General features: G+C 37.1%; 1 protein-coding gene across 3 annotated transcripts in view; it reads left to right on the top strand.

The window, feature by feature from the left end:
* Positions 1-27,022, top strand: part of LOC127424681 (anthrax toxin receptor 1-like) — a 106,071-nt gene that overhangs the window by 15,950 nt on the left and 63,099 nt on the right. For all 3 annotated transcript variants that reach the window (XM_051670068.1, XM_051670067.1, XM_051670069.1), the window contains exons 2-10: positions 9,955-10,026; positions 11,848-11,919; positions 19,374-19,455; positions 19,723-19,756; positions 20,849-20,928; positions 22,217-22,285; positions 23,671-23,751; positions 25,579-25,639; positions 26,555-26,653. In XM_051670068.1, the coding sequence (XP_051526028.1) occupies positions 9,955-10,026; positions 11,848-11,919; positions 19,374-19,455; positions 19,723-19,756; positions 20,849-20,928; positions 22,217-22,285; positions 23,671-23,751; positions 25,579-25,639; positions 26,555-26,653 (650 nt within the window). The remainder of the gene's footprint in view (positions 1-9,954; positions 10,027-11,847; positions 11,920-19,373; positions 19,456-19,722; positions 19,757-20,848; positions 20,929-22,216; positions 22,286-23,670; positions 23,752-25,578; positions 25,640-26,554; positions 26,654-27,022) is intronic.

Below are 27,022 nucleotides of genomic sequence, written 5' to 3'. Positions count from 1 at the left end.
CTTGTATGAGTAAGCATACTTGGCAATAAAGCTGATTCTGATTCTGATATGTAAACTGATGGCCAAAAGATTGGAATAATGTACATATTTTACTGTTTCAGAAGGAAATTGGTACTTTAATTCACCAAAGTGGCATTCAGCTCATCACAAAGTATAGTCAGGACATTACTGATGTAAAAAACAGCACCATCACTATTTGAAAAAAGTAATTTTTGATCAAATCTAGACAGGCCCCATTTTCAGCAGCCATCACTCCAACACCTTATCCTTGAGTAATCATGCTAAATTGCTAATTTGGTACTAGAAAATCACTTACCATTATAACAAACACAGCTGAAAGCTATTTGGTTCGTTAAATGAAGCTTAACATTGTCTTGGTGTTTGTTTTTGAGATGCCACAGTATGCAATAGACTGACATGTCTTAAGGTCAATATTAGGTCAAAAATGGCAAAAAAGAAACAGCTTTCTCTAGAAACTCGTCAGTCAATCATTGTTTTGAGCAGTGAAGGCTATACAGTGCTTGAAATTGCCAAAAAACTGAAGATTTCATACAAAGGTATACACTACAGTCTTCAAAGACAAAGGACAACCGGCTCTAACAAGGACAGAAAGAGATGTGGAAGGCCCAGATACAACTAAACAAGAGGATAAGTACATCAGAGTCTCTAGTTTGAGAAATAGACACCTCACATGTCCTCAGCTGACAGCTTCATTGAATTCTACCCGCTCAACACCAGTTTCATGTACAACAGTAAAGAGAAGACTCAGGTGTGCAGGCCTTATGGGAAGAATTGCAAAGAAAAAGCCACTTTTGAAACAGAAAAACAAAAAGAAAAGGTTAGAGTGGGCAAAGAAACACAGACATTGGACAACAGATAATTGGAAAAGAGTGTTATGGATCTTAAACCCATTGAGCTTTTGTGGGATCAGCCGGACTGTGTAAGGTGCATGAGAAGTGCCCAACAAAACAGCCACATCTATGGCAAGTGCTACAGGAAGCGCGGGGTGAAATGTCACCTGAGTATCTGGACAAACTGACAGCTAGAATGCCAAGGATCTGCAAAGCTGTCTTTGCTGCACGTGGAAGATTTTTTGATGAGAACACTTTGAAGTAGTTTTTTCTCAAATTGTAATAGTAATTTTTCATGTTATTAATGTCCTGTCTATACATTGTGATCAGTCGAATGCCACTTTGGTGAATAAAAGTACCAATTTCTTTCCATAAGAGCAAAATCTGGACATTATTCCAAACTTTTGGCCGTCAAATATATATATATATATATATATATATATATATATATATATATATATATATATATATATATATATATATATATATATATATTCACAAGGTAACACATCAAATAATGTGTTGTTGTAGTGCTTTCAAAACAGCACAGGGTGAATAGAATTTACAAATCACTCCTTTTTGTTTTTGTTAGCATTTCCCATTCTGTTCCAACTTTTTTGAAAATTAGGTTGCATGTTGTACTTCACCTAGTACAATACCGAAATACAATGGTTCTATGGGAAATTGATAATCCATGTTATTCCAGCATGATTTAAGAATGTTCCAAAGAGTATTTTCAATGGAAGCAAGGCAGTCTGATCTTTTGAAACATCTTAAATGTTTTACTTTTACTACACTTTATACTTTCTTAAATTTGTCAAAATTATAAAACTTTCTCTTTATTTCCAGGTTTATATAAAAATATCCCTGATTTTCTATGTGACCTTCGGAGCTCACTATTCAAGACAAAGTGCAAAAAAATAAAAAATAAATAAATTAAAAAATTCACATTTTGTTGATCTGATCTGTCTGATGCAATGCAATTTAAGCTCTAGAGTAGATATGAAAGCGGTTTATCTAGAATCCCTGGACATTACAATTGAATTCTTTTGCAAATGGGTAGCTAGTTCTGATCTAAAACATTCCATTTAACAAAAGCAATCATGGGGCAATGCCCACAATGAAGTTTGGGTGATATTTAACATGCACAGTTTGTGAACACAAATCAATCAAGAATGCCAGATCACTTGATTCTAAGTTGTGGGAAAGTCAGCGTTTGGTTGTTTTACTTACTGGCCATTTCAGTGGCTCCACTTTATAGCTGTGGGTTTGATGGTTTGGCTTTTGTGGTCAGAAGGGTCTGTGAAGGCCATCCACTGGTTCCCTCTGTTCATTCAACTCAAGCTCTTTTGCAGAGAGTGCAAAAAAAAAAAAAAAAAAAAAAAACAGTTAAGAAAATGTGAGTTAAAAAGGTGTGTTATGAAACTAATTATATAATTTACAACACTGTGTTGTTGTTTTTTTTGCCCATTTTACAATAGATTGTTGTTTTATTACTGTATTATAGATGTGCAATAACATGGTAATAATCCTCACCTATACAGAAACAAACTACTGCTTCAGGAATTTAGATTTTGTGATATATTGTGTGTTTTGGACTAAAAGAGCATTTATTTAATTTTATTGTTTATTGTGGATTATTGCACAGCTCTCTGGAATACTTAAGTGTGATTGGTTAATCTCAACAGTCTGCAGTCAGATATTTTACTGTAATTACTGATAAACTCATTTTGACCATTGTCTCAACTCATTGATGAAAGGTTGTCAGAGGTGATAAAAATAAGAAACTTTTAAAAATCTATTTCAAAACACATGAGTCTTGTTTATAGAAATGTAATCTTTGTGTCCGTGTTAGTTTCATACATTTCTGAAAAACATTTAATAAAGTTTCTACAAAACAATAATAATTAATAATAATTATAATAATAATAAATAATAATAATAAAAAGAATGACTTTAAAATGTAATGTGGTGTAACCATCAAGTAAAAGGTCTTAAAATGTTCATATAAATTTTTTTATAACATTTTGATAAAATTTTGATAATTATTTTTTTTAAATGTTCATAATTTTTTTTTTATTTTCATTAAAATGTCAAAATATTGATATTTAATGATATGACAAAATAACTTTTAACTAATGTTTTTTTTTAAGAAATACAAATAAAATATTATTCTGCACTACTTATGCCAACATTTCTTTTTATCAAAAATTTCAGCTTTTAATAAGACTTTAGAATTGTTTACATTTTAAAAATATCAAAATGACTTGGAACTAAACAATTGAAAGCATGTTAATCATAAAACTAATGTATTCAAGCAATTATTTGTGTGAATTGCATTTTTAATGTATTTTTTTAGTAATTTAATAGACCTGGACAAAAATTGAGCCAGTCACTCACCCTAATAGCTAATTGGTGCTATCTTGCAACTCAAAACGGTTAATCGACTGTGCTAAAAATGGGCTTGGATCATGACATCAGTATTAGTTTTAAAATATAGGGTGAGCATACAACTTTTGATAGATGTCTAGATCATAGGAGCACAGGAAATTATTGCCTGGAAAAAACATGGAACGGCTAGGAGACACAAAGAACTAGTTAAGAGAGAACTTCAAATAGAGCAAGACTTTAATACATTATTATGTAACACTATAGGTAAATAAGTTTGCTAATTATGGTCCATGGAAAATGTCACTTGGATTGCAGATAAAAAATAATAATATGTAAATTAATAGTGTAATGTTGTTTCTGTGTTCATCCGATTGTTTTCTATGTTGTAGTGACTTTTTAATTTTTTATTTAGTAGACACTTTAAGTCAATCTAGCACAATAACAAAATAGTTTAAAATCAAATCAACACATTAAGTCCACATATTAATTAATTTGGTAAGTAGCCATGTACATGGCACATTAAAAATATAAAACATTTCCCATCGGGGTCTTGAACACCCAGTCAAGGTTTATTTTGGAATGACTGGCTGACTGTTCATTATCCTCTACTTAATTGTACAGTAATGGTTTAAAAACGTCGACAGTTTATGATCAAGCCATTGTATAATGATATCCGTGTGTCAATACTGCCTTTAAAATAATGTTTGATTTTGTTAGTCATGGCTCTGAACACCAAACCATTCTTGAAGTTTAAATGTAATGTGTCATTTGCCAATCTACGAATGTTAGCAAACGCTAAGCTAACAATTGTTAGAGTCTAATGTCCTCGTTGAACTGTTCCAGTCCTGAAATAAAACCTTTACGATGTGGTTGGGGGTGAGTTTTGTGCTTCTCATCCATTCCCAAGAATTATCTAAACCTTTCTATTTGGTTGGAGGAACCTAATAATGTGATGATCCAGTCTAAATTTCAGTGAAAATTAATAGGCAACCCTCAGCAGCTATGCTAGTTCATTAAGAGTAGCTGCATAAATAAATCCTTCTCTTTTATACACTCTCAAACACACACATACCATTTGCCTCTTGTTAAACCATTTCACCATCAACTCCAGATGTTGCAAACACTCTGCTTTGCTTTGGCTGCAGCAGGATATGCAGAGAACCCTGGATCTCACTAACAATGCAAAAACAGTGTGTGGAAGTGAAAGACAGGGATGGTGGGAGAGGAGAGAGGAGGACAGAAACAGTGCCTTAGCAATGAAAATACTTTTGCCCATTAACTCTAAAATTATTTCATTGCAATTAATAATTCTGAAATCACAATGAGGTTGGAGTCGCACTTTCAATTGTCTTAGCTACAGTGGCTTCAAAAAGTATTTGGACACTTAAAGTCAAATGAAGAGTTATTTATAACGTTAAGCAAATGTTTTTAAGCAAACATTCCACAAAAAGATTTGTTAGGTTTTTGGTTTTAAATGATAAATCTAGAAACTGTTCAAAATTAAGACAAAATTACTTGGATAATTTTTGGATGTCAGACATTAGTGGAATACGTTATTATCATCATCATCTAAGATAGATTTTGTGCAACTTCATTTAATGTACAAGTCCACAAAAATATAGAGATCTGTACATCCCATCCATCTGTTAAGTCTGTTAGAAACAGCCTAAGCCATTGTTTGTTTGTTTTGTTTTGTTTTTTTCTCCCCTTTTTCTCCCCAATTTGGAATGCCCAATTCCCAGTGTGCTCTAAGTCCTCGTGGTGGCATAGTGACTTGCCTCAATCCGGGTGGTGGAGGACGAATCTCAGTTGCCTCTGCGTCTGAGACCATCAATCCGTGCATCTTATCACGTGGCTTGTTGAGCGCATTACCGCGGAGACATAGTGCGTGTGGAGGCTTCTCACTATTCTCGCAGCATCCACGCACAACTCACCACGTGCCCCACTGAGAGCGAACCACATTATAGCGACCATGAGGAGGTTACCCCATGTGACTCTACCCTCCCTAGCAACTGGGCCAATTTGGTTGCTTAGGAGACCTGGCTGGAGTCATTCAGCACGCCCTTATTTTTTGTTATTTTACGTTTATTTTAAATCAGTCAAATATGGGAACAATGACACTCCAGTCTCCTGATTTGATGCTGTCCACCAACTGGCAAGTAAGCAACATGATCACACAGAAAGTCAATTGTTCTGAGTCACTGACAAGCGCCATCTCTCATCAGACATCTTTGCATAAATTCAAATATGCTTAAGTTTTCCTGTGGCACGACTGATAGCGCATTGTGTTAGCAGCCTGCAACCCTTACAAAAATGTAGAGTTCTGGCACACTTGCTGCAAACTTGTTGCAAATTCGCCGCAAATTTACCACTCATTATTTTCACATGCAAATGAGCTTTGTGTCAAACTCTTCATTGTTGCCAAAAGTTTGCTGCAGGTTCACCACTACCATTGAAGAGCTGCAAACTTCTGTCAAACATTTGCAGCAAATCGCAAGATCATTTGAATGTGAAAATAATGAGTGGGAAGTTTGCGGCAAGTTTGCAGCAAAATTTCGGCAAGTTTGTCAAAACTTTTTTGTATGGGGAGACACGAGTTCTGCTCCCAAGTTGAACCCAAGAAGGAATCACGTTCACACAATCAATGACAAGCGTGATTTGGAGGTTCAGTTCTCCCTCTAAAATTACATTTTTACTCCACTGATGGTTAGGTTTAGGGTTGGGGTTTCAGTTAGGGGGTAAAGCTAATAAAGTATGCATTCCTGTTGACTGTATTACATCATTTACAACAAAAATACAACTCGCTTTGTGGACATTTCACCTGGAAAATGGAGCTTACAAGTTCCCTCAAATTCAACAAAACTTCCCACATCACTTCGGGAGTGGATTGAATTTCAGTAAGCACAGATCGATTTCAGCTGAAGAACTTTCAACCTACTTTCGCCAAATTCATAGTGAGATCAGTTTGAGTAGAACTTGTCTGATGTCTTATTGATTTGTTATATTATGTATAGATTACAGGTAAATGTTGCTTTTGATCATTGTGCACTAGAAAATAGCAATAAATGCTGGACTTTATCTTTATAACAATTAATTTAAAACACATTTATCAAATCAACTAGCACTTTAAGATGGTTTTTATGATGGTAATAACAGGGCATGGCTGTTTTACACTTTCAGACCCAGAGACAGAATCTTGATTAGATATTTATATTGTGATGAACTATATAAATCAAATTAAATTAAAATCTGCATGGGTTCGAATTCTTTAGGCTTGGGGTTTGTATAAAAGCTCTGTCAGTTCATTCTTTCAACTCAATCATTTTTGGTGAAAACAGGGCCCAACTTGGTTTGGTTGGTGAGCGTGTTATTTTTTCACACTGTAAATCGACATGTTGCTTCCAAATGTTCATGTACCCTGAAATCAACCCTATTCTACCGAATTGCTGACAAACGCCATCCCCCATCAAAAAATGTTGCACCAATTCGAATACCTTACCCTGTGGTGCTACTGATGTATTGAGAAAGCAACCTCTGAGACATGGTCTCATGGAAACCAGGAAGTAATTGAGTTCACATAATCAATGGTGAGCAAATTCAGAGGCTGCAATTTTTTACTCCAATAAAGGTTAGGTTTAGGGTTGAGGTTTGGGATATGAGGCCCTATTTGAAGAGAGTTAGCGTAATGCGCAAATGGGCTGGATCAAGTGCATTTTAATTATCTGGTTATTCCACTGTTTGCGTCCTATCGTATAGTCCATTCCCTCAAGCACCAACGATATAAACTAATACAGCACATTTATAAGAAGTTGGAAGTGTAAATGGACTTTATGCAATGAATAAAAATTTTGTGTATTAACTGTGTCCTTGATGATTGTCAAGCATATTTCTATGATAGTGACATGCTCCATTTATGCGCATGGAAAATGTAGTTCTCATCAGTAACTGAATGCACGCACCATTAAATTACAGAGAATGTAAGTATTATTAATCATTTTCATCTACTGACACACAAATCATGGCTTGTATTAACAGTAATTGTATTGGCATGCACTTCACTTCTATCGGTCGATTTTGCAGCAAAAATGTAATTTGTGTATTAAAACATGAAAAAAATGTAACCAAAACATTTTCTACATTGAAATTACACTTCAAACGAAGTGAAAATATAATCAAAATAACGAAGTAGTCAAATAATCATACCAATTCAAAAACATTTTACCCACTCCAACTTCTTCCACCGGCCCATTTCGTAGTGACTTAAAAATCACTCTATGAAAACAGGTGGAGAAATACCAATACAAATTAGATCATAAATACAATTGAAAATTTAAGCATAATAATAATAATAATAATAATAATAATAATAATAATTAATAATAATTGAAAAATAAACCATGACCTATAGATAGTTTAACACAAATCTCATACATTTTTGTTTCATATAAGATGGCTACAAATCATCAGGGACATGATTTCATGTATCACTATATTTTCAGAGTTTGGACATGAACTTCAAACTTTGTGCTGAGTTAAGAGGTGGTATTCAAACGTCTTACCGCAATGACATATTTCTCAGGAAAATAGCAAATTGCGCTTTGCTGCACTTCATTAACATACAATACACCCACAGTTTGCGTGCATACTCCCACAATCATACAAACAGTCCCACCCATGCTCACTTGTGCTTTGTGCTGGCACAAACATTGTGATTAGAATTCGAACTCTCACAAAAATTGGATAAGATATTGCGCATGGTCATAGCGTAGCCCATGGAGTAGGGTTAATAAAATAACACTTTCCCATTGGCTGTATTACTTCATTTACAAATAAACATAAAACTCACTTGCACCTCATCAACACTTCCAGATTCGGCCACTGGGAATAGTGATTTGAATTTCAGAATGCAAAATGAGAGGTGTGAAAAACAGTTGGTAGTTTCTCCCAGTGACTACTGTGCTTAAAAGGGTATTACCACGAAAAGGCATGATCATCTGGATGTAATTTTATTCAGAGTATAGTTGCATTGTAACAACTACGTAACAACATAATTTTAACCACATCATTTTGATTTCATGTTGTAGCTCTGCACTAGATATGGCATCATAGAAATAACATCTGGCACAGACATAACTAATCAGAATGGATTCATGAGGTAGTGATTAGTGGCACTAGAAATCATTAAACACCATAAGGGGATAATGATATCATGGCTGCTCATGTGTTTGATTTTCTCTGAAACTGAAACCTTACAAAATTCATGCAATGGATCAATAAACAGAGCTTATGGAGTTGTGGCTAAAAAGTAACCTTATAGTATAAGGGAATGTTGGTTATAAAATATGGGTAGAAAATACAAAATCAAGCCATCAGGAAAGTCTTCTGAGAGGATGGGGAGATTCATTCTCCCCTATTTGGAATGCCCAATTCCCAATGCGCTCTAAGTCCTTGTGGTGGCGTAGTGACTCGCCTCAATCCGGGTGGTGGAGGACGAATCTCAGTTGCCTCCATGTCTGAGACAGTCAATCCACGCATCTTATCAGATGGCTTGTTGAGCGCGTTACCACGGAGACATAGCGCACGTGGAGGCTTCACGCTATTCTCCGCGGCATCCACACACAACTTACCACGCACCCCACCGAGAGCGAACCACATTATAGCGACCATGAGGAGGTTACCCCATGTGACTCTACCCTCCCTAGCAACCGGGCCAATTTGGTTACTTAGGAGACCTGGCTGTAGTCACTCAGCATGCCCTGGATTCGAACTCATGACTTCAGGGGTGGTAGTCAGCATCTTTATTTGATGAGCTACCCAGGCCCCCCTGTATTGGTTCTTTTAATGATTTCGTCAAAGTGTCTGTAAATCACTTGAGTGTATTACAGCAGTAAGTAAAACTGCCAGGTGGGTGACATGTTGGAACGACAAACAACACAAAATGTTTTGTAATTATGTAATTAAAAAACTGTTGAGAACAGCTGCATCTATAACTTTATATATTGTTGTGGTGGTGGGGGCGTGGTTGAGCACCAGTTTGTGAATGGAGAGTGAGATCAGGAGATGAGAACAGTAAGGATCATCACCTGGCAATGATTGTCTCTAACAGCTGTTTGTCATTGCAGTGAGAGTGGAGATGGGTTTTAAGAGCGAGCCGGATGCCAGTGAGGAGAGAGAGTTGCACACACACACACCCAGAGACTGTTTTGTTTTGATTCTGCTGAAAAGCGGGTTTTTTGTGTTTGAGAAAATAAATGACCTTTTTGTGTTGGATCTCACCGTCTCCCGCTTCCTCCTTTCCATTAAAGTAGAGACTCATTACAATTGTTTAATCAATTTGTCCAAGTGACCTGTTAATTTGAATTGGACCTCCGAGTGTTAATTAACTAATAGATTCAAATGTGGTGTTTCAAATGTGTTACATAGAGGTACCACTGTAATATTTGCATAAAAAATTTTGACTTTTGGGAAATCAATGGGAAATTTACAGTTGGTATCACACACACAGACAGCTATTCTGGGGGATGCTGGATCCTTCAATTCCCCCTAAGGAGGATGAAAATGTGTCAAAGGTATAATTTTGGAACAGCTGCTTCTAGAAAAGAAAAACTTTTTCACACAGCTGTAATTCTTACTTCCTCTCAGCTTGTGAATGTTTATTGCCCCCTTGATGTGCGACTGTAAGTGTCTGTTACATGTCTCTTTCATCATACAGATCTGGAAGTGTGCAGCATCACTGGAATGAAATATATAACTTTGTGGAACATCTGGCTCATAAGTTCATAAGGTAAGAAAAGAAGAGTCCCCCTTATGGATTTCACACAAATGTGTGAGTGTGTGCAGATTTTTCTACTGTAAATGGGCATGAAAAATACTGAAAATTTCCTTTAAAGGCCCTATGAAATTGCTTGATAAATGTTTTTTATTTATTTAAGTTTAAGAATTTGACGTATTTGCTACTGAAACAGTAAGTTAGGGCAGGATATATCAAAGGGATGATTGGGATTGTAAATATTTTAAATAGCCAGTTATGTCACAGCTGTTTATCATGACAACTTGCTAATCATTTGCAGGTGGTATTAGGGGAAGGTACATTCTCATTCTAGAGTGCGTGATTGGACAAAATTCTGTCTAGTGTAAGATGAGTCATCAATATTTTTGGTCTGTTTTTCCAGAAGAGAAAGATTATGAACTGCTAAATGTTCATCTTATCAACTTTTAGGAGTGAACTAGCATATAGCTGTCACTGAAGCTATAACAGACATGGAAAAATCTATGCATTATGACATTATGGGGTCTTTAAAGGGGTCATGAAATGCTCTTTTTTTAAATAGTTTTATTATATTCCCTGAGGTCAACTGATAATGTTAATTTATTTATTTTTTTGCACCAAAACAATCATAATTTATTAACATATGATAATTTTCCACCCTGTCTCTGGCCCTCTGTCTGAAACGCTTGGTTTTGGCCTTAGCGTCTCCTTTAAACTTCAACGTAAACGCCCACTGTTATGATTGGCTAACATTGTGCAGCCCTTCCAATACAGCCATATCTGAAACCCAGTTGGAAGAAAATGAACAAGCTCCACAACATTATAAAAATAAATTTAAGGGTTTACACATAACGCACATCCAACACCAGTACCATTTCAGACCACTCTGGCACCCTAGGCGATATTCCTATCGGCGCCCCCATCAGGGGGTGGGGGGGGGGGGGTGTTGTGGTATGGCAGAGGCCTCCTCTTTGGCACCCTCCCAGCAGGCGGCACCCTAGGTGACCGCCTACTTCGCCTATGCCTAGAAATGGCCCTGTCCAACACATTGCATCTGAATATATTAAACTGTTCATCTCAAGCACAACTATAAACACCATAAACTATCAAACAATCTTGACATTTTAAATATTCATGAACAAACTGTTTACATATGGTTTTGTGATCGGGTCTAAGTGTTTTTAACTGCCCCATCTTTCAAAAACAGTTCCTTTGCAAAGCAATCTTATTATGACTGGTTCACAAGCAATTCACGCTGATATGAGCAACCCCCCGATGTCAAAGAGGTTTGTGTAGAGCATGTTTAAATACAAAAATAATTCTAAATAGTCCAGATAGGTCCCCTTTGGTGTTCAGAAATAGTTAGGCCACACTAGGCCAGTCTGTCCTGCTATCTCTCTGTATCTGAGTATGAACGGAGCAGCAGTGGGCAGGGCCAAGGATGCGATGATTTTAATTAGGCGTTGATGTTGTTGCTGTAGAGGCGGTAATGAATTAATGGTACCCCTAGTGACTGGCAGAGAACGAGCCGTTTTTGCAACTTGGTTTCAATAAATGCTTTTATTGGATTGGGGATTAAGTTTTGAGTTCTTAAATTTACATTATCTTTAGTAGAATGACCTCTTATTTGTCAAAATATCAAGGAAAATTTGATTCCTCATGACATGACCCCTTTAACAAATTAAAGTTTTAGTGTCCTTCTTTTAAAATAATAATACCAAATTTCAATCATTTCTAAAGTGCAATTCAATCTGAAATAACTTCACTGCATCTGACATGCAATGTGAAATAATAATTAATGTCAGTCTAATATACTGTACATGTTTGTAATTCTAGCCCTCAGTTGCGGATGTCCTTCATTGTATTCTCTGATCAGGGCAAGATTCTAATGCAGCTTACAGAGGACAGGTCAGTAAATTAATGTTATTTTCATTATTTTCTGATTTGTGTTTTAACATGCATATGGTGTAGCTCATTATTAAACTTGAAACTCAGTGAAACTCAATATTGTGAATATTGCGACACTGTTTAGATAGCAACAAGATCACACAGGATGTCAGCATGTAGTTTCCGAGAGATCTGGTTCCCTAGGATCGGCCAAATTATGCTGACTCACTGACAAGCGCCATCTCCAATCAGACCTTTTTTGCATCGGCTCCAGTATATTTACCTTCCCTTGTGGCTTGATTAGAAGCACATTGCATCAGCAGTGTGGGAGACCTGGGTTCAGATCTTGCACTGCAACCTGGAAGTAATTGCTTTTGCATAATCAGTGACGAGCGCAATTCAGAAGTTGCATTTTTACCCTAACATTAAATTTTTTACTCCACTGATGGTTAGGTTTACATTTAGGGTTTGGGTTTGGGGGTACAGTTTATAAAATATACATTCCTCCTTACTTTATTACTGCCTGTACAACTGAAAACAACTTGTTTTGGTGCCCCTTCTTGGATGTTACACCTGGAAAATGGAGCTCACACGTGCCCATACACCCAACAACACTTACCGCTTTGGCCACTGGGGGCAGTGTTTCTAATTTCTGTAAGCACAGACTGATTTCAGCTAAAGAAAAGTCAACCTACTGTTTCTGATTTCACTGTGTGATCAGTCTGGATATACAGTTGTGCTCAAAAGTTTGCATACCCTTGGAGAATTGGTAATATATGTACCATTTTTAAAGAAAACATGAGTGAGTAGGCAAAATACATTTCTTTTTTTTTTTCTTATGGGATTCATATTCAACTGTAGGTTACAACAGAATGGCACAATCATCAAACAAAACATGGCAACAAAGAAAAAAATGAAATTACCCCTGTTCAAAAGTCTGCATACCCTTAGTTCTTAATACTGTGTATTGCCCCCTTTTGCATCAATGACAGCATGCAGTCTTTTGTAATAGATGTCTATGAGGCCCCAAATTCTTGCAGGTGGTATAGCTGCCCATTCGTCTTGGCAAAATGCCTCCAGGTCATGCAAAGTCTTTGGCCGTCTTGCATGAACCGCACGTTTGAGATCTCCCCAGAGTGGCTCAATGATATTAAGGTCAGGAGACTGTGATGGCCACTCCAGAACCTTCACCTTTTTCTGCTGTAACCACTGGAGGGTCAACTTGGCCTTGTGCTTAGGGTTATTGTCATGCTGGAAAGTCCAAGTGCGCCCATGCACAGCTTTCGTGCAGAAGAATGCAAATTGTCTGCCAGTATTTTCTGATAACATGCTGCATTCATCTTGCCATAAATTTTCACAAGATTCCCTGTGCCTTTAGAGCTCACACACCCCCAAAACATCAGTGAGCCACCACCATGCTTCACAGTGGGGATGGTATTCTTTTCACTATAGGCCTTGTTGACCCCTCTCCAAACATAACGCTTATGGTTGTGACCATAAAGCTCTATTTTGGTCTCGTCACTCCAAATTACAGTGTGCCAGAAGCTGTGAGGCATGTCAATGTGTTGTCGGGCATATTGTAACCGGGCTTTTTTGTGGCATTGGCGCAGTAAAGGCTTCTTTCTGGCAACTCGACCATGCTCCTTGAAACAACCACACCGTCTTTTTCCAGAGCAGCCTGTATTTCTCCTGAGATTACCTGTGGGTTTTTCTTTGTATCCCAAACAATTCTTCTGGCAGTTGTGGCTGAAATCTTTCTTGGTCTACCTGACCTTGGCTTGGTATCAAGAGATCCCCGAATTTTCCACTTCTTAATAAGTGATTGAACAGTACTGACTGGCATTTTCAAGGCTTTGGATATCTTTTTATATCCTTTTCCATATTTATAAAGTTCCATTACCTTGTTACACAGGTCTTTTGACAGTTCTTTTCTGCTCCCCATGGCTCAGTAACTAGCCTGCTCAGTGCATCCACGTGAGAGCTAACAAACTCATTGACTATTTATACAAAGACACTACTTGCAATTTAAAAAGCCACAGGTGTGGGAAATTAACCTTTAATTGCCATTTAAATCTGTGTGTGTCACCTTGTGTGTCTGTAACAAGGCCAATCATTCAAGGGTATGTAAACTTTTGATCTGGGCCATTTCGGTGATTTCTGTTATCATTATGATTTAAAAAGGAGCCAAACAACTATGTGATAATAAATGGCTTCATATGATCACAATCCTTAAATAGACAGTTTTTTTGCATGATCAGTCATATTTTCAAAATCAATGCCAAAATTTCACAATTTCTGCCAGGGTATGCAAACTTTTGAGCACAACTGTACAAGGGAGCCTCGTATGCACTCTCTGTTGCTTTTTCTTGTGAAACTATGCGCCATTTGCTCCTTTTGCCTCCGAATTCCCTAGAAATAATACAGTTTCTCTAAAGATTAAATAATTGTCTCACAGCAGGTTTTATAAAAACTAACCTTCATCATGTAGAAAAGTGTACCAAAAGCGAGACTTGGCCTTGAAGACTTGAGACATGACTTGGAGTCATGACAAAAGACTTGAGACTTGCGAACATCTCTAGCTCAACCCATAAACCCAAATGACTGCATTGTGCTACTATCACAGTTACTATCTGGACGAGTTTTGACTCATATGGATTTGTGGCAACAAATTGTTGCAGGTTCACTCTTCTGTTACCTAACAAAGAGGGCCAAATCTGTAAGAACTGATTATGTGCACATCTGCCATGAGCATTCCCTTGTCTTCACAATCATCTTCAATCCCCCAAAAGAGAACTTCCAAGAGTTCAAAATCTGCTTAATAATTTGTTAAGAAATGTCACTTATGTGAGCTGCCTGTGCCAATAATCTGGAAGCCTTTTCCATGTGTCAGGTGTTTATTTCCTTCCTTCTATTTCAGTTTAACAAATGCATTATTTCCAGTGTTTCCTTTGCAAGTTTTAGTCTTTTCTAATAGCAAGAGGAATGCTTTGTTTGAATTAGTTTGAAGGGAATACTAATTGTGAAAAAGGGACCTAGTTAATATCCCTTGTTTTGGAAAGATCACTGCAACCTAGTCTCATAAATTGAACTGTACTTTAACTACATTTTTGCAAACTGACTTTTACTTGCCATGTTCTATGTTTCATGGTGAAATTAACACTTGAGGCGCAGTGTTGGGAGGGTTACTATTAAAATGTAATCAGTTACAAATACATATTACTTAGTAAAAAATGTATTCAGTAAATTAATCCAGTTACCTAAATAAGAAAGTAATATAATCAGGTTACTTTTAGTTTACTTTTTGATTACCTCAAGATCGCATATGTGAATAAAGTCGAGAAAAGCAATATTTTCTCAAAGTCTTTTAATCATGCCTTCTGAATGCAAACAAACTGTATTTGAATAATGTTATGAGTGATGTATCTATTATTATGAACAAAATAAAAAAATAAAAAAACAGGGACACTGCCTCCTTAATAGGAAAACAGGATATGTTTAAATGTAGAACAACTTTAACCAAATCAGGTGATCTGTTACAGAAAATAGTTTATTTTCTCATCAAGCAAATACAGTTAGAACAGATGCACTGAATTATGTCTTGGTTAACATTAAACAAAATATGACAGGATATACCTCAGATTCAAAAACACTACAAAGTTGAATTTTGTCATGTATTGCAGTTAGCATGTAGACTAATTGGCACTGACCATTCATTAACTTCCGGCTGCAATAGGTAGATCACAGGCTATTTTCTTTATCATAATCATCATTATTATTAATGCAGTGCCTCCAGTGCCTGTCCTCTGCTTGCTCATGATCCACAGTCAAACATCACCACCTAACATTCATGGGTGAGTCTATGTTTATGTTTAAGGAGGATTTTAATGTAAAATAATAAAATAAAATAAAAATAAAATATTTAAAAAGTTTTAAAGAATAGATCAAAATAGATGTAAAACCTTTTAGTGTGTCTTGCTTTACGTATTCCTAATTTCTATGAGTTTTCAAATGATACATTTACCAGTATTTCTCCCTCATCCATACTTTTGAACTTCTTAACAGTACATTTATAATAAGTATCAAAATCAGATAAATTATCCATTGCAATTTCCTCTAAGAACTTAATGACATTTTCAATTCATTTGGTATTCATGTGTCACATATTCCCTGTTTTTTGTATTGACTTTTATGTTGAAATTCTTGTTTAGGTCCCATGTTCCTGTTTCCTGTTAGTTTGTAGTCCTTTTGTAGTTTCATTTTATGATTGAGTTTCCCCTGATTGTTTCCACAGGTGTTCCTCGTTCCCTTGTTTGCCCTTGTGTATTTAAGCCCTTGTTTTCCCTGTTTCCTTTGTCAGTCTTCACATGTTTTGTCGTGTTCTGTACCTGGTTCCCTGTGTTTTGTTTTCATTTTTATTCTGAGTTATTTTGTTCATCTTTTGTTTCCATTAAAAGCTGCACTTAGATCCTCCATCCTCGCCTGCCTCGTTACAGAAAGACTGACCCTACTAAATGGATCTAGCAGCTATGTTCACTCTATTGAGCCGGGCGAATTTACCCATTAGGGAATACTCCCTTGGCTTCAGCGCCATTGCCAGCCTCACAGGTTTTGAGGACTTCCATCTCAAGGCAATATACCGAATAGGTTTATTACCGGTGGAGGGAATTGCCTGAGATGGGAGACTACACATGGAGGGAATATGTGAGGTTAAACCTGGACAATCTTGAATCAGAGGATCCTCCTCTCCCTACTCTGACCTCGGCTTCAGTGGTCTCAGAGATCCCTTCCACAGTGAACGCCCTTTGCTCGAAGCCTTCCACGGCCCCTGTCTCCAAGTTGTATGATCTGCCACTAATGTCGGTGCGTAGGTCCATGAAGACCCTACCTCAAAAATTGTCTGCGCCCCCGCCTGCCACGGCCAATGAGCCGACGCCAATGAGTCGACGCCCATACCTGCCATGGCCAATGAGCTGGAAGCCTCGTCCGTCCCAGAGCCAGCGTGTTGCCAGCCTCGTCCGTCCCAGAGCCAGCGTGTTGCCAGCCTCGTCCGTCCCAGAGCCAGCGCGTTGCCAGCCTCGTCCGTCCCAGAGCCAGCGCGTTGCCAGCCTCGTCCGTCCCAGAGCCAGCGCGTTGCCAGCCTCGTCCGTCCCAGAGCCAGCCACGGAGGTTGTTTCCAAGTCTCAGCCCATGTACACAACCACGGAGGTCGTTTCCAAGTCTTTGCCCATGCCCACGACTACAGAGGTTGTTCCCAAGTCCCTTCCCATGTTCGTGACCACGGAGGTCATTTCCCATTCATCCAGGACTCTTTGTCTCGAGCCTTCCACGGCTTCGCCCCTCAAGCCTGCCACGGCTCTGCCTTCCAGGGCTCTGCCCCCCAGAGTCTTCACCCTCAGCGGCTCTGCCCGCTCCCCCAGAGACACCTCCTACAGCGGCTCCGCCGTCTGACCCTGTCTCGGCCCTGCGGCCCCCTCCCAGGCCTCCTGACCCTGTCTCAGTCCTGCGGCTTCCTCCCAGGCCTCCTGACCCAGTCCCCACCTTGAGGTCATCTCCTTGGTCTCCTGGCCGTCCGCCTGATCTGCTCTGGTCTCCCTGGTCTCCTGGCCGTCCGCCTGATCTGCTCTGGTCTACTTGGTCCTCCGAGCCTGCAGCGTTGCCCTGGCTCTCCATCCCTCCGGCTCCGCCTTGGTTTCAAGCCTCCCTGACTTTGCCTTGTTCCTCTGCTCCCCTTGAACTGCCTGTTTACCCCTTGTGCCCCCCTGAACTACCTGTTTTTCCCCACCCCATGGAATTTATTTTATTTTTTTATTTTTTTTGGAACGTCTGGAATCCGCTCCTTAAAAAGGGACACCGTCACATATCCCCTGTTTTTTGTATTGACTTATGTTGAAGTTCTTGTTTAGTTCCTGTTTCCTGTTAGTTTGTAGTTTCATTTTATGATTGGTTTTCCCCTGATTGTTTCCACAGATGTTCCTCGTTCCCTTGTGTATTTAAGCCCTTGTTTTCCCTGTTTCCTTTGTCAGTCTTCACATGTTTTGTCATGTTCTGTACCTGGTTCCCTGTGTTTTGTTTTCATTTTTATTCTGAGTTACTTTGTACTTTGAAGTTACGATGGAAATGAGAAGTTACACTAAAGTTTCGACAATAGGTGTCCAGTGTACCAGAAATACTGGCCATTCGCTGTGGGGAGTGGTTATTTCTCCACTTCTATTCCTGCTCCCATGAAAACAATCGAAAGATGGTCTGATGGCGAAATTAGGGAACACTTATGACTAATTTTGCCTATCCTAGCTAACATGATTTTCTTATGGGTCTTACCTTTAAATGTTTCTTTAAATTATGTATCGGGGATGGGGGGGAGGTAACCCCCCCAATATTCAAAACAAGCAAGTACACACTGCTATATTATGCTTGTATTACAGACTCACCTACATTTACACACTTATTCTAACATGATCAGCTTGTGCAGTAGATCACCTGATAGAGTGTTGGGCTTTGGACTCGGAAGACCGTGGTTTAAGCCCAGCCAAACACTCAAGCATAATGACGTGATTGCTTCAGAAAATGCGCTTTTCATGTCGCATTTGTTTTTGGACACTATCAGTTAGGTTTTGGTGTTGGTTAAGGGTAAGGATGTCTGTTTTGTTTACCTCTCATTTGCTTTTAGGACACTATTAGTTAGGTTTAGGTTGAAGTTTTAGGTTAAGGAGGTATGTTTTACTCATTACAGTCTCCATCTAATGAAAAATAAAACTTAAAAATCTCTGATTACATCTGATTATTTCACTTGCTTTTGGCGCCCCCTGCTGGACATTTCACTAGGAAACTGCAGAGGAATGTGCAGTGAAGCGCGTAATTTCGTTTTGCAAAAATGTTGCCACGGTGATGTAAATTTCATGAAATCAGGCTGGAAACATCAGCCTGCCTTCAACCAAACAGATGGGTAACATAATTTTACAATACACATCAAAATGTTCTTTTTTCATAAACTGATTTAAGAAAAATAAATACAAGGCCCTCCACACTCTCATGGCATTCAGACATCATTGATGTCTGTAAATGGAGTTTCCAATTAAATAGTAGAAGTGAATATATTGTCAATATATTATCTTTCCATGTCTATTGGTTTATTCTTACACCGTTTCTGACCTTACACCGATTAAGGAACACCGTTTATTGCGTTTGCGTGACCACACGCTTTGTCAGCTTATTAAGTATAATCAGTGTTAGAATGTACATGTAAACATGCTCAATGTCTCAAACTGTTATTATCAGATTTGCCAAGATACCAAAATCTACAATTAAATTCTAACCTAAACTAGCTTTTTTTCCCCAGTAAATTCTTCCAAGGCCAAATTTTCAGATTTATGCCATCCACATCAATTTTACAACTCTGTACTCTTATTTACTGATATATGTATGACTTTGGACAATAATTTTTCATTATTTTCTCTCTGTTTGTATGCATTTGTCAGGGACCTAATTCGTAAAGGTCTGGAGGAACTCCAGAAAGTGCGGCCAGGTGGAGATACTTTCATGCATGAGGGCATTCAGAGGGTGAGTGAGCCAGAAGGAACCATTTTGGCACAGCAATACTGCCTACCCACATTAACATCCATGACTAAATAGCTTTTATAAAGTTCAGGTTGTGTTTGGCCAGTACTTGGACAAATGGTACTCAGAAATTAAACTGTTAAGCTTTCAAATGACTTTCCACAGCTGTGCTACTTTATTTTTTATCTGTCACTGAAATAACCAATCACTGTGATCTACAGGAGATATTTGGAGCACACTTTCAAAAGATTTCTTTTTTATTTCTTCTAGGCAAGCGAACAGATTTACTATGGTAACACTGAGGGTATGTAAATGTAATAAAATGTTTTACAATTTTCGGCCAGTTTGGATCAGCTTAAATTCCAAGATAGTCTTAACTGGTTTTTGGTGGGCAATGTGGTACTAGTCTTTTGTTGGTCCTGGGACGACATTCTTGTCAAATAAACATTGTCCTAACTCTAACCCCAACCCTAACCTAAACCATAATCTACCCTTTAAGGAATGTTCCGGGTTCAATACAGTTTAAGCTCAATCGACAGCATTTTGGCATAATGATGATTACCACAAAAATAAACTTAGTCTCATCCCTTTTTTTCTTAAAAAAAAATAAATAAAAAAAATTTAAAAAAAAAGGAAAAATCGAGGTTACAGTGAGGCACTTACACTGGAAGTGAATGGGGTCAATTTTTGAAGGATTTACATGCGGAAATGTGAAGCTTATAATTTTATAAAAACACTAACATTAACTTTTCTGTTAAAACTCATGAATTATTTGAGCTGTAAAGTTGATTAAACCATAATTTTTACAGTTGTTTTAGGGTTTTGTGATTGTTGTCATTGGCAACAAAGTTGTAACTTCACACAGAAAAGTTTAGTAAGTGATTTTATCACACTAAAATCATGTTTACACGCATATTGTTAATGTCTTGTGGTTAAACTTTTGAAATAGTGAGTATTTTAATGTTTACAGATTGGCCCCATTCACATGCATTGTAAGTGCCTCACTGTAACCAAGATTTGTGCTTTTATTTTTTTTTTTTAAGAAAAGGAGGGGCAAGTCACAAATAATTTTTGTGCATCAATATTATTCCACAACTGCTGTCGATTGATCTTAATTTGTATTGAACAAGGAATATTCCTTTTTAAAATCAGTGGAAAATGATAAGTTGATAAGAATGTAGAAGAGCTAACCCCATGATTAACTCTTTCTAGATGCCTATAATCTGATCGGGTGATAGGAATGTTCTTCAGTAACAATAATGACTTGACTTCAGATGATTTGCTTGCTAGCTTCATGTTGCATGTTTGTCTTGTAAAAAAGTTTTAAAATGTATAATTGCATGACATTAAAACTTTGCATGAAGTTTTATGACAGAAACTTTGTTTCTCTGTAAAGGATACCGCACAGCCAGTGTCATCATTGCTCTCACAGATGGTGAACTGCATGAAGATCTCTTCTATTATGCTGAAAGAGAGGTAAGAATGAAATGATAAAGTAAACTTCCACTCTCAGTGTGGATGGAGTTTCAAGGGGTCAAATCACAAGGAATCAAAATGTTCTTGATATTTTGAGATAAAAGATTCATACAGAATCACAGATTCTGGACTTTTGGTAGACTATTCTTTGCTGTGCTACTGACAAATAGTTGAAAATATTTTGTATTGTTAGGGATTACCCATTTAGTCACTTTCTAATGTGCCACATATGTTTTGTCTCTTTGTAATTAAAAATTTAAAAGACCATAAAACATATTTTTTTTTTGACTAGGTAACCTAAAAATGTGCTTAAATTGACTTGTTTAATTCAAATTAAAAATATTATATAAATAACACATATAAATCAACCTGACTACATTAGGTTACACAAACAAAATAGAATTTTAAGTAGAAATAAAGTAGAAACAGATCCTGAAGGTAGCAGTTACATGCTACAACTTTTTGCCATATAAGCTATGCTTTTTTAGTTTTTATTTTATTTTATTTATTTATTTAGTTAGTTAATTGGTAAAAAAAAAAAAACTTTTTCCCATCTGTTATGACCCAATTTTGCTTCAACCAAAAAAAAGAAGACATTTCTCGGCACCACTAATGATCAAAATGACCTTAGTTTCCTCTTAATACTGATGTTCACCTTTGCCAGCAAGTGCCAAAAACTTGAGGTGTGATGAAGAAGCAGTTAAGTAAGGGATAATGTTCAGTTTGACAAAATAAACCCCAACAGGGTGATCAGGAGGTCTTGTATTACCCTGAAGGAGTTTATTTTGTGATAACAACCAGCTGACTGTGCATTATCCCGCTTATTACACGGCTAGTAACCAGATAAATAAATACATGGACATTTTATATTGATTTGAGTTGAAATTATGTACTGTGATTATTTGAGAAGAAAGAAATCACTGAACGGCTGAAATCCACCTCCGGTTTTCTGTTGGTGTTTATTTTGTAATTAATGAATGTCTGTCTACTCATTATGCATTTAATTACAAAACCACTTACTAAATAAATAAATAAATGAACATGAAACATTGATTTGAGTTATTGAATATTTTATTAGCTTACTTGTAGAGATCGCACAGTGACCCGTGAAACAGGAATTATGTCTCCCAGTACCTGGATAAGTGGTCTGATATGAGATTGTGCGGTTGTTACTCAGAAATATCAGACCGCTAGATGGCGCCATTGACCAATCAGAATTGAGTATTCCAGAGATGTAATAATGGCTAATAGATTGCATGTGTAAATATTATTTGTTTGTATCCCTCAGGCCAATCGCTCCCGCAGTCTGGGCGCCTCTGTGTACTGTGTGGGGGTGAAGGACTTCAATGAAACTCAGGTGTGTGTGTGTTGTATTGCAGTCACACTTGTCTTTGTCAGCAAAAGACAAAACGTCTGTGCATGTGATTGTTTTGCAGCTGTTGCATATTTGTACAAATGTGAATGGAACACAAAAGTCTAGTCTAGTGACCACACCTTAAGAGTAGATCTTGGCACCTATGTCCAAAATGTTACAAGTTTTCTGTAAGTTATGCTTAGGAAAATACTTGAACATGCCACTTAAGGGATAGTTCACCCAAAAATAAAAATTCTCTCATCATTTACTCACCCTCATGCCATCCCAATGTGTATTCATTTTTTTATTTTTGTTTTGCAGAACACAAACGAAGATTTTTAAAAGAATATTTCAGCTCTGTAGGTTCTCACAATGCAAGTGAATGGTGACCAGAACCTTGAAGGTCCAAAAGGTATACAGTACATAAAGGCAAAATTAAAGTAATCCAGTGGTTAAATCAATGTCTTCTGAAGCAATATGATAGGGAGTGGGTGAGAAGCAGATCAATTTTTAAGCCTTTTTCTTTTTTTTTTTCTTTTTTTTACTGAAAATCTACACCTTCACTTTCACATTCTGGTGTGGAAATGACTTTCACTTTCAGCTACCTTACTGGCTGGGGTTGGTAAAAGGTGGAGATTGATAATACTCGTCGTATGGATTACTTTTGATGTGATATTTTGAACTTCAGAGTTCTGGTCACCATTCACTTGCATTGTATGGACCGAGCTGAAATATCCTTCTAAAAAATTTTCATTTGTGTTCTGCAGATGACAGAAAGTCATACACATCTAGCATGGTATGAGGGTGAGTAAATGATGAGAGAATTTTCATTTTTGGGTGAACTATTTAAGTTCATACTTTAGATAGATGTGTGCTGAAGAACAAAATCTACCAAAAACTATCAAAAAGTACCATGGTAATTATAGGACATTGTACCATACGTGTCCATAAAACATTGCATTATTTTGGGAAAATTGTATTCTTTGACATACTTTTGGGACCATGTAAATGCCATGGCACATGAATATGGTTATCAGTCAGCGCCAGTGTCAAAAATGTACTTTTGTAAGGGGCAATATTTTAAAAAACAAATGTTATACCATAAAATATATTACTTCAGTAAGACTATAATAGAAGACCTACATCAGATGAGCCCCTTTTAATTTCCAATTTATATTTTATATAATAGTAATGTAATAATATTACTACTAGTACCAAATAGGCTAGGACAATAGGGTAATATACTACCCTTCTGATGCCATTGTTGTGCCATGGTACCCCCACAGTATTTAATTGTACTGTGCAAATAATTTTGAAATCATATTCATGTTAATCATGTTATTTTTTGTGTTGATTTCTAACATTTGTCTTGTTTTCACCTTCCCCAGCTGGCCAAAATTGCTGACAGCAAAGATCATGTCTTCCCAGTAAATGATGGATTCGAAGCTCTCCAAGGTGTCATTGATTCGGTAAGATCCGATAAAGAGGCAGTTTAATACCATTTAGAGTTGTATTGTAATATCGGTTTCATTTAATATTTTATTGTAAATTAAATGCTGGATTGTATTCCTTATGAGAAAATGTTATTACTGTGTAAAGAATCATTATACATGATCATTAATCAAACACCTTGCTTATATTCCATTCATATTGTGGAAATCAGCCAATGCTCAAAGTTAATCTTGTGGAACTGTGGAACAGTGAATGTTTAGCCATTCAGAGGCTTCTTATTAGTCTCACTTGATTTAGGTAAGGACATCTTAATAATAAAAGAAATAAAGAAAAGAGTAAGTAAAGGAAAAACATGAAACCGAAGAAAAACAAACAAGAATATTAATTCAGTCCAGTCTGAAGACTTTGGACTCTTTCCAGTATCAGTATACTTAGCCCTGCCATGCCTTGACTCAATTGCTTTGATCATACAGATCGACTGGTGTCTGCCCAAACAGGATCAAAGCCTGCTCACTATATATCCTTTCTTTTTGCAATGAAAGGTATTGATTTTTATTTTTTTAGCTTCGAAGTTAATGTGGAAGAAGAGATATTTGGGTGAAGACTGGTGTTGTCCAGGGGTGGACTGTTTTATGAACTAAGACTGGGTTCTGTCCAGCTGGCCTCCATCTGTTGGCAATTAGCTGCATGCTGAAAGCTCTTGGCTGATACTCAGGAGAAGGCGGCAAATGGTTGTAAATCAGCAGGGTCCTTGGCATCTGAAAGCATACTTCCAGAGATGACAGGCGAAGGCGATAGACATGTAGATCAAAACAACCTCACCACACATAGGTGGTGGTATGGGCTGATGAAGGCTATTTCCAGGACAACAAGAGGAAAAGGATGAATTAAACAGATGTTGAAAATAAAAAAGCAACACTTTACATGAATGTTCTCTTTGTTAAGTGTTTATAAATATGTTAATTACTGACTAATAATTAATTTTCAAATGCATTTTAAATAATTGATATTTGGCTACAGTAACATGAATAAAAAGATGACTTTCATGCAATACTTGGCAAATAGTGAGCCATTTTACCTAACATGCTATAAATGCTTAATAACATGTATTAATCATTAGTAACCTATGAAAATGTACCTAGATGTAAAGTGGACATATTTGAAGCATTTATTGAGAAGTTGCCAACATTAGAAACCTATGTAGATAAGGTTCAGTATCTGGTTAAATGGGCTTTATTATATGATATATAATGTAAATGAGCATTAAGACCTGAAAAGTGTTTTTGCAAAATAACTAGGAATAGGGACACTTACTTGGGACACCACATTACAAGACATTACAAACAAGACAGTAATTAATGTAATCATAAAGCGGACTGTAACAAAATGATATAATCCCACCTTTTAATATCACTATAATAATCTAATTTTGCTGCATTGTGACATATCATAAATTATTTTATGTTTTTGATCAAGTGTGAATAAGCGTATTTATTAAGCATTTATAACATGTAAGTTAAAATGCTCACTATTTGGCAAGTATTGCATGAAAGTCGCCCTTCTTATTCATGTTGTATAACCACATAAAATGCACTATAATGCATTTGTAATTTACTTATTAGTCATAAATTAACCCCTTTATAAACACTTAACAAAGGAAACATTAATGAAATGTGTTTTATCAAAAATGTCAGTGGAACTACTTCTTCATTAATTGTTCCCAACCATACTGTGGTGAGACTATTTTATGAATGGGTAAGGGCTTTGGAAATATAGGACTTGTTGTTAGATGAAGCATGAAACTGAACAATCATCCACTGATTTTTACTTTCTGTGTCCTTCAGATCTTGAAAAAATCATGCATTGAGATCCTTGCTGCAGAACCTTCCAGTATCTGTGCTGGAGGTGAGTAAAACTTTATGGAGCTCTGAAGGATCTCATTAGATCAACCTTGGCTAGGCTCCACAGCTCCGCTTCAGACAAACTCTGTTCTAGCGGGGCAAAGAGCCAAGGAACTGGTGAGCTAGTTAATAACCAACAGTTACAAACAATCAGTTACAACATAATATGTATGTAAGGCTTTAACAATGGCTACAATAACAGAGGATAAAATTCGCCATCTGGACAATAGATCATATCAAGTGCTGAATTGAGTTTTCGAAATGAGCAAAGTGCGTTTAAACTTTGGCTCTTCAAGGATTCCGTCTTTTAAAGAGTGGCCCCTGAGATGTTGTTAGTTATCTCACAATCGATTGCCTTAACTCAGGGCATTATAAACAAATTGATAAGGTAAAATTTTGGCTCATTAAAAGTTTCTTCATGCCAGCCTATCAATGTTTCAATTAAAACCAGGCTTTTAAGCAAAAAAGGTTAACAAAAAGCACATTTGTACATCTTAAAAGGCACTTAAAATTTAATATAAAACTAAATGTGAGTTTTGACTTCAACCACTGACTGAAGAACTGTTTTGTCAGTACTGTGCAAGGCTCCTTTATGGCATGACCATTCAGTCTTATTGTAACTACAATGTTAGATATTTGTGATCTGTGGCTTTCAGCTGTTTATTCAGACAAATAAACTTCATTTATTCATCTTTAAATAAAGAAATTGATTTTGAATTGATCAGCGAAGCATTTCCCAAAAGCATTGTAAGCCTGAGAAGATAGTAGAAACCATTGGCACCAATGGTCTCTACGATCGACTTAAGCTTGCGATGCTTTTGGGAAAAGCAGCCCAGTTTGTTGCAATATTCAAAATATTCAATACTTTCAAAATTTCCCTCAGTTTAACATGGTTTTGCATTAACTTCCTGTCTTGTAGAGGCATTCCAAGTCGTTGTGAGGGGAAATGGATTCCATCATGCTAGAAACGTGGACAAGGTTCTTTGCAGCTTCAGAATTAACGACACCCTTACCAGAAGTAAGTACAATGAAACACTTACAATAATACACATTCAAAATAGGCAATTGTTACCAATTTTACAGTTTGCAATAGCTACACTAGCTCAGTTGCTATAGTTAAGTCAGGACCACTCTTGTTAGATTGGAATTTATTGTTCAAGCTCTTGACAATAGTTTGGCGGGAAGGCTTCGCTCTGGGGGTTCAGCTCCCATGCTGTACACATAGTGTACCTCGCTGAGGCTTGAACCTACAAAAAACATAACGACGTAGAACATTTGGTTCTAAGATTGGTTGGGGAGCGTGGCTCCCTGATGGAACAAGGCAAATGGAAGCGTGGCATGATACTCAAAGGGGCGCGGCTCCTTTAACCAAAGCAGAGGTAGCGTT

Source organism: Myxocyprinus asiaticus, chromosome 33 (assembly GCF_019703515.2).
Source record: "Myxocyprinus asiaticus isolate MX2 ecotype Aquarium Trade chromosome 33, UBuf_Myxa_2, whole genome shotgun sequence".
Taxonomy (NCBI): domain Eukaryota; kingdom Metazoa; phylum Chordata; class Actinopteri; order Cypriniformes; family Catostomidae; genus Myxocyprinus; species Myxocyprinus asiaticus.
Note: the sequence above shows the minus strand (reverse complement) of the source record. Positions and strands in the feature narration are given on the sequence as shown.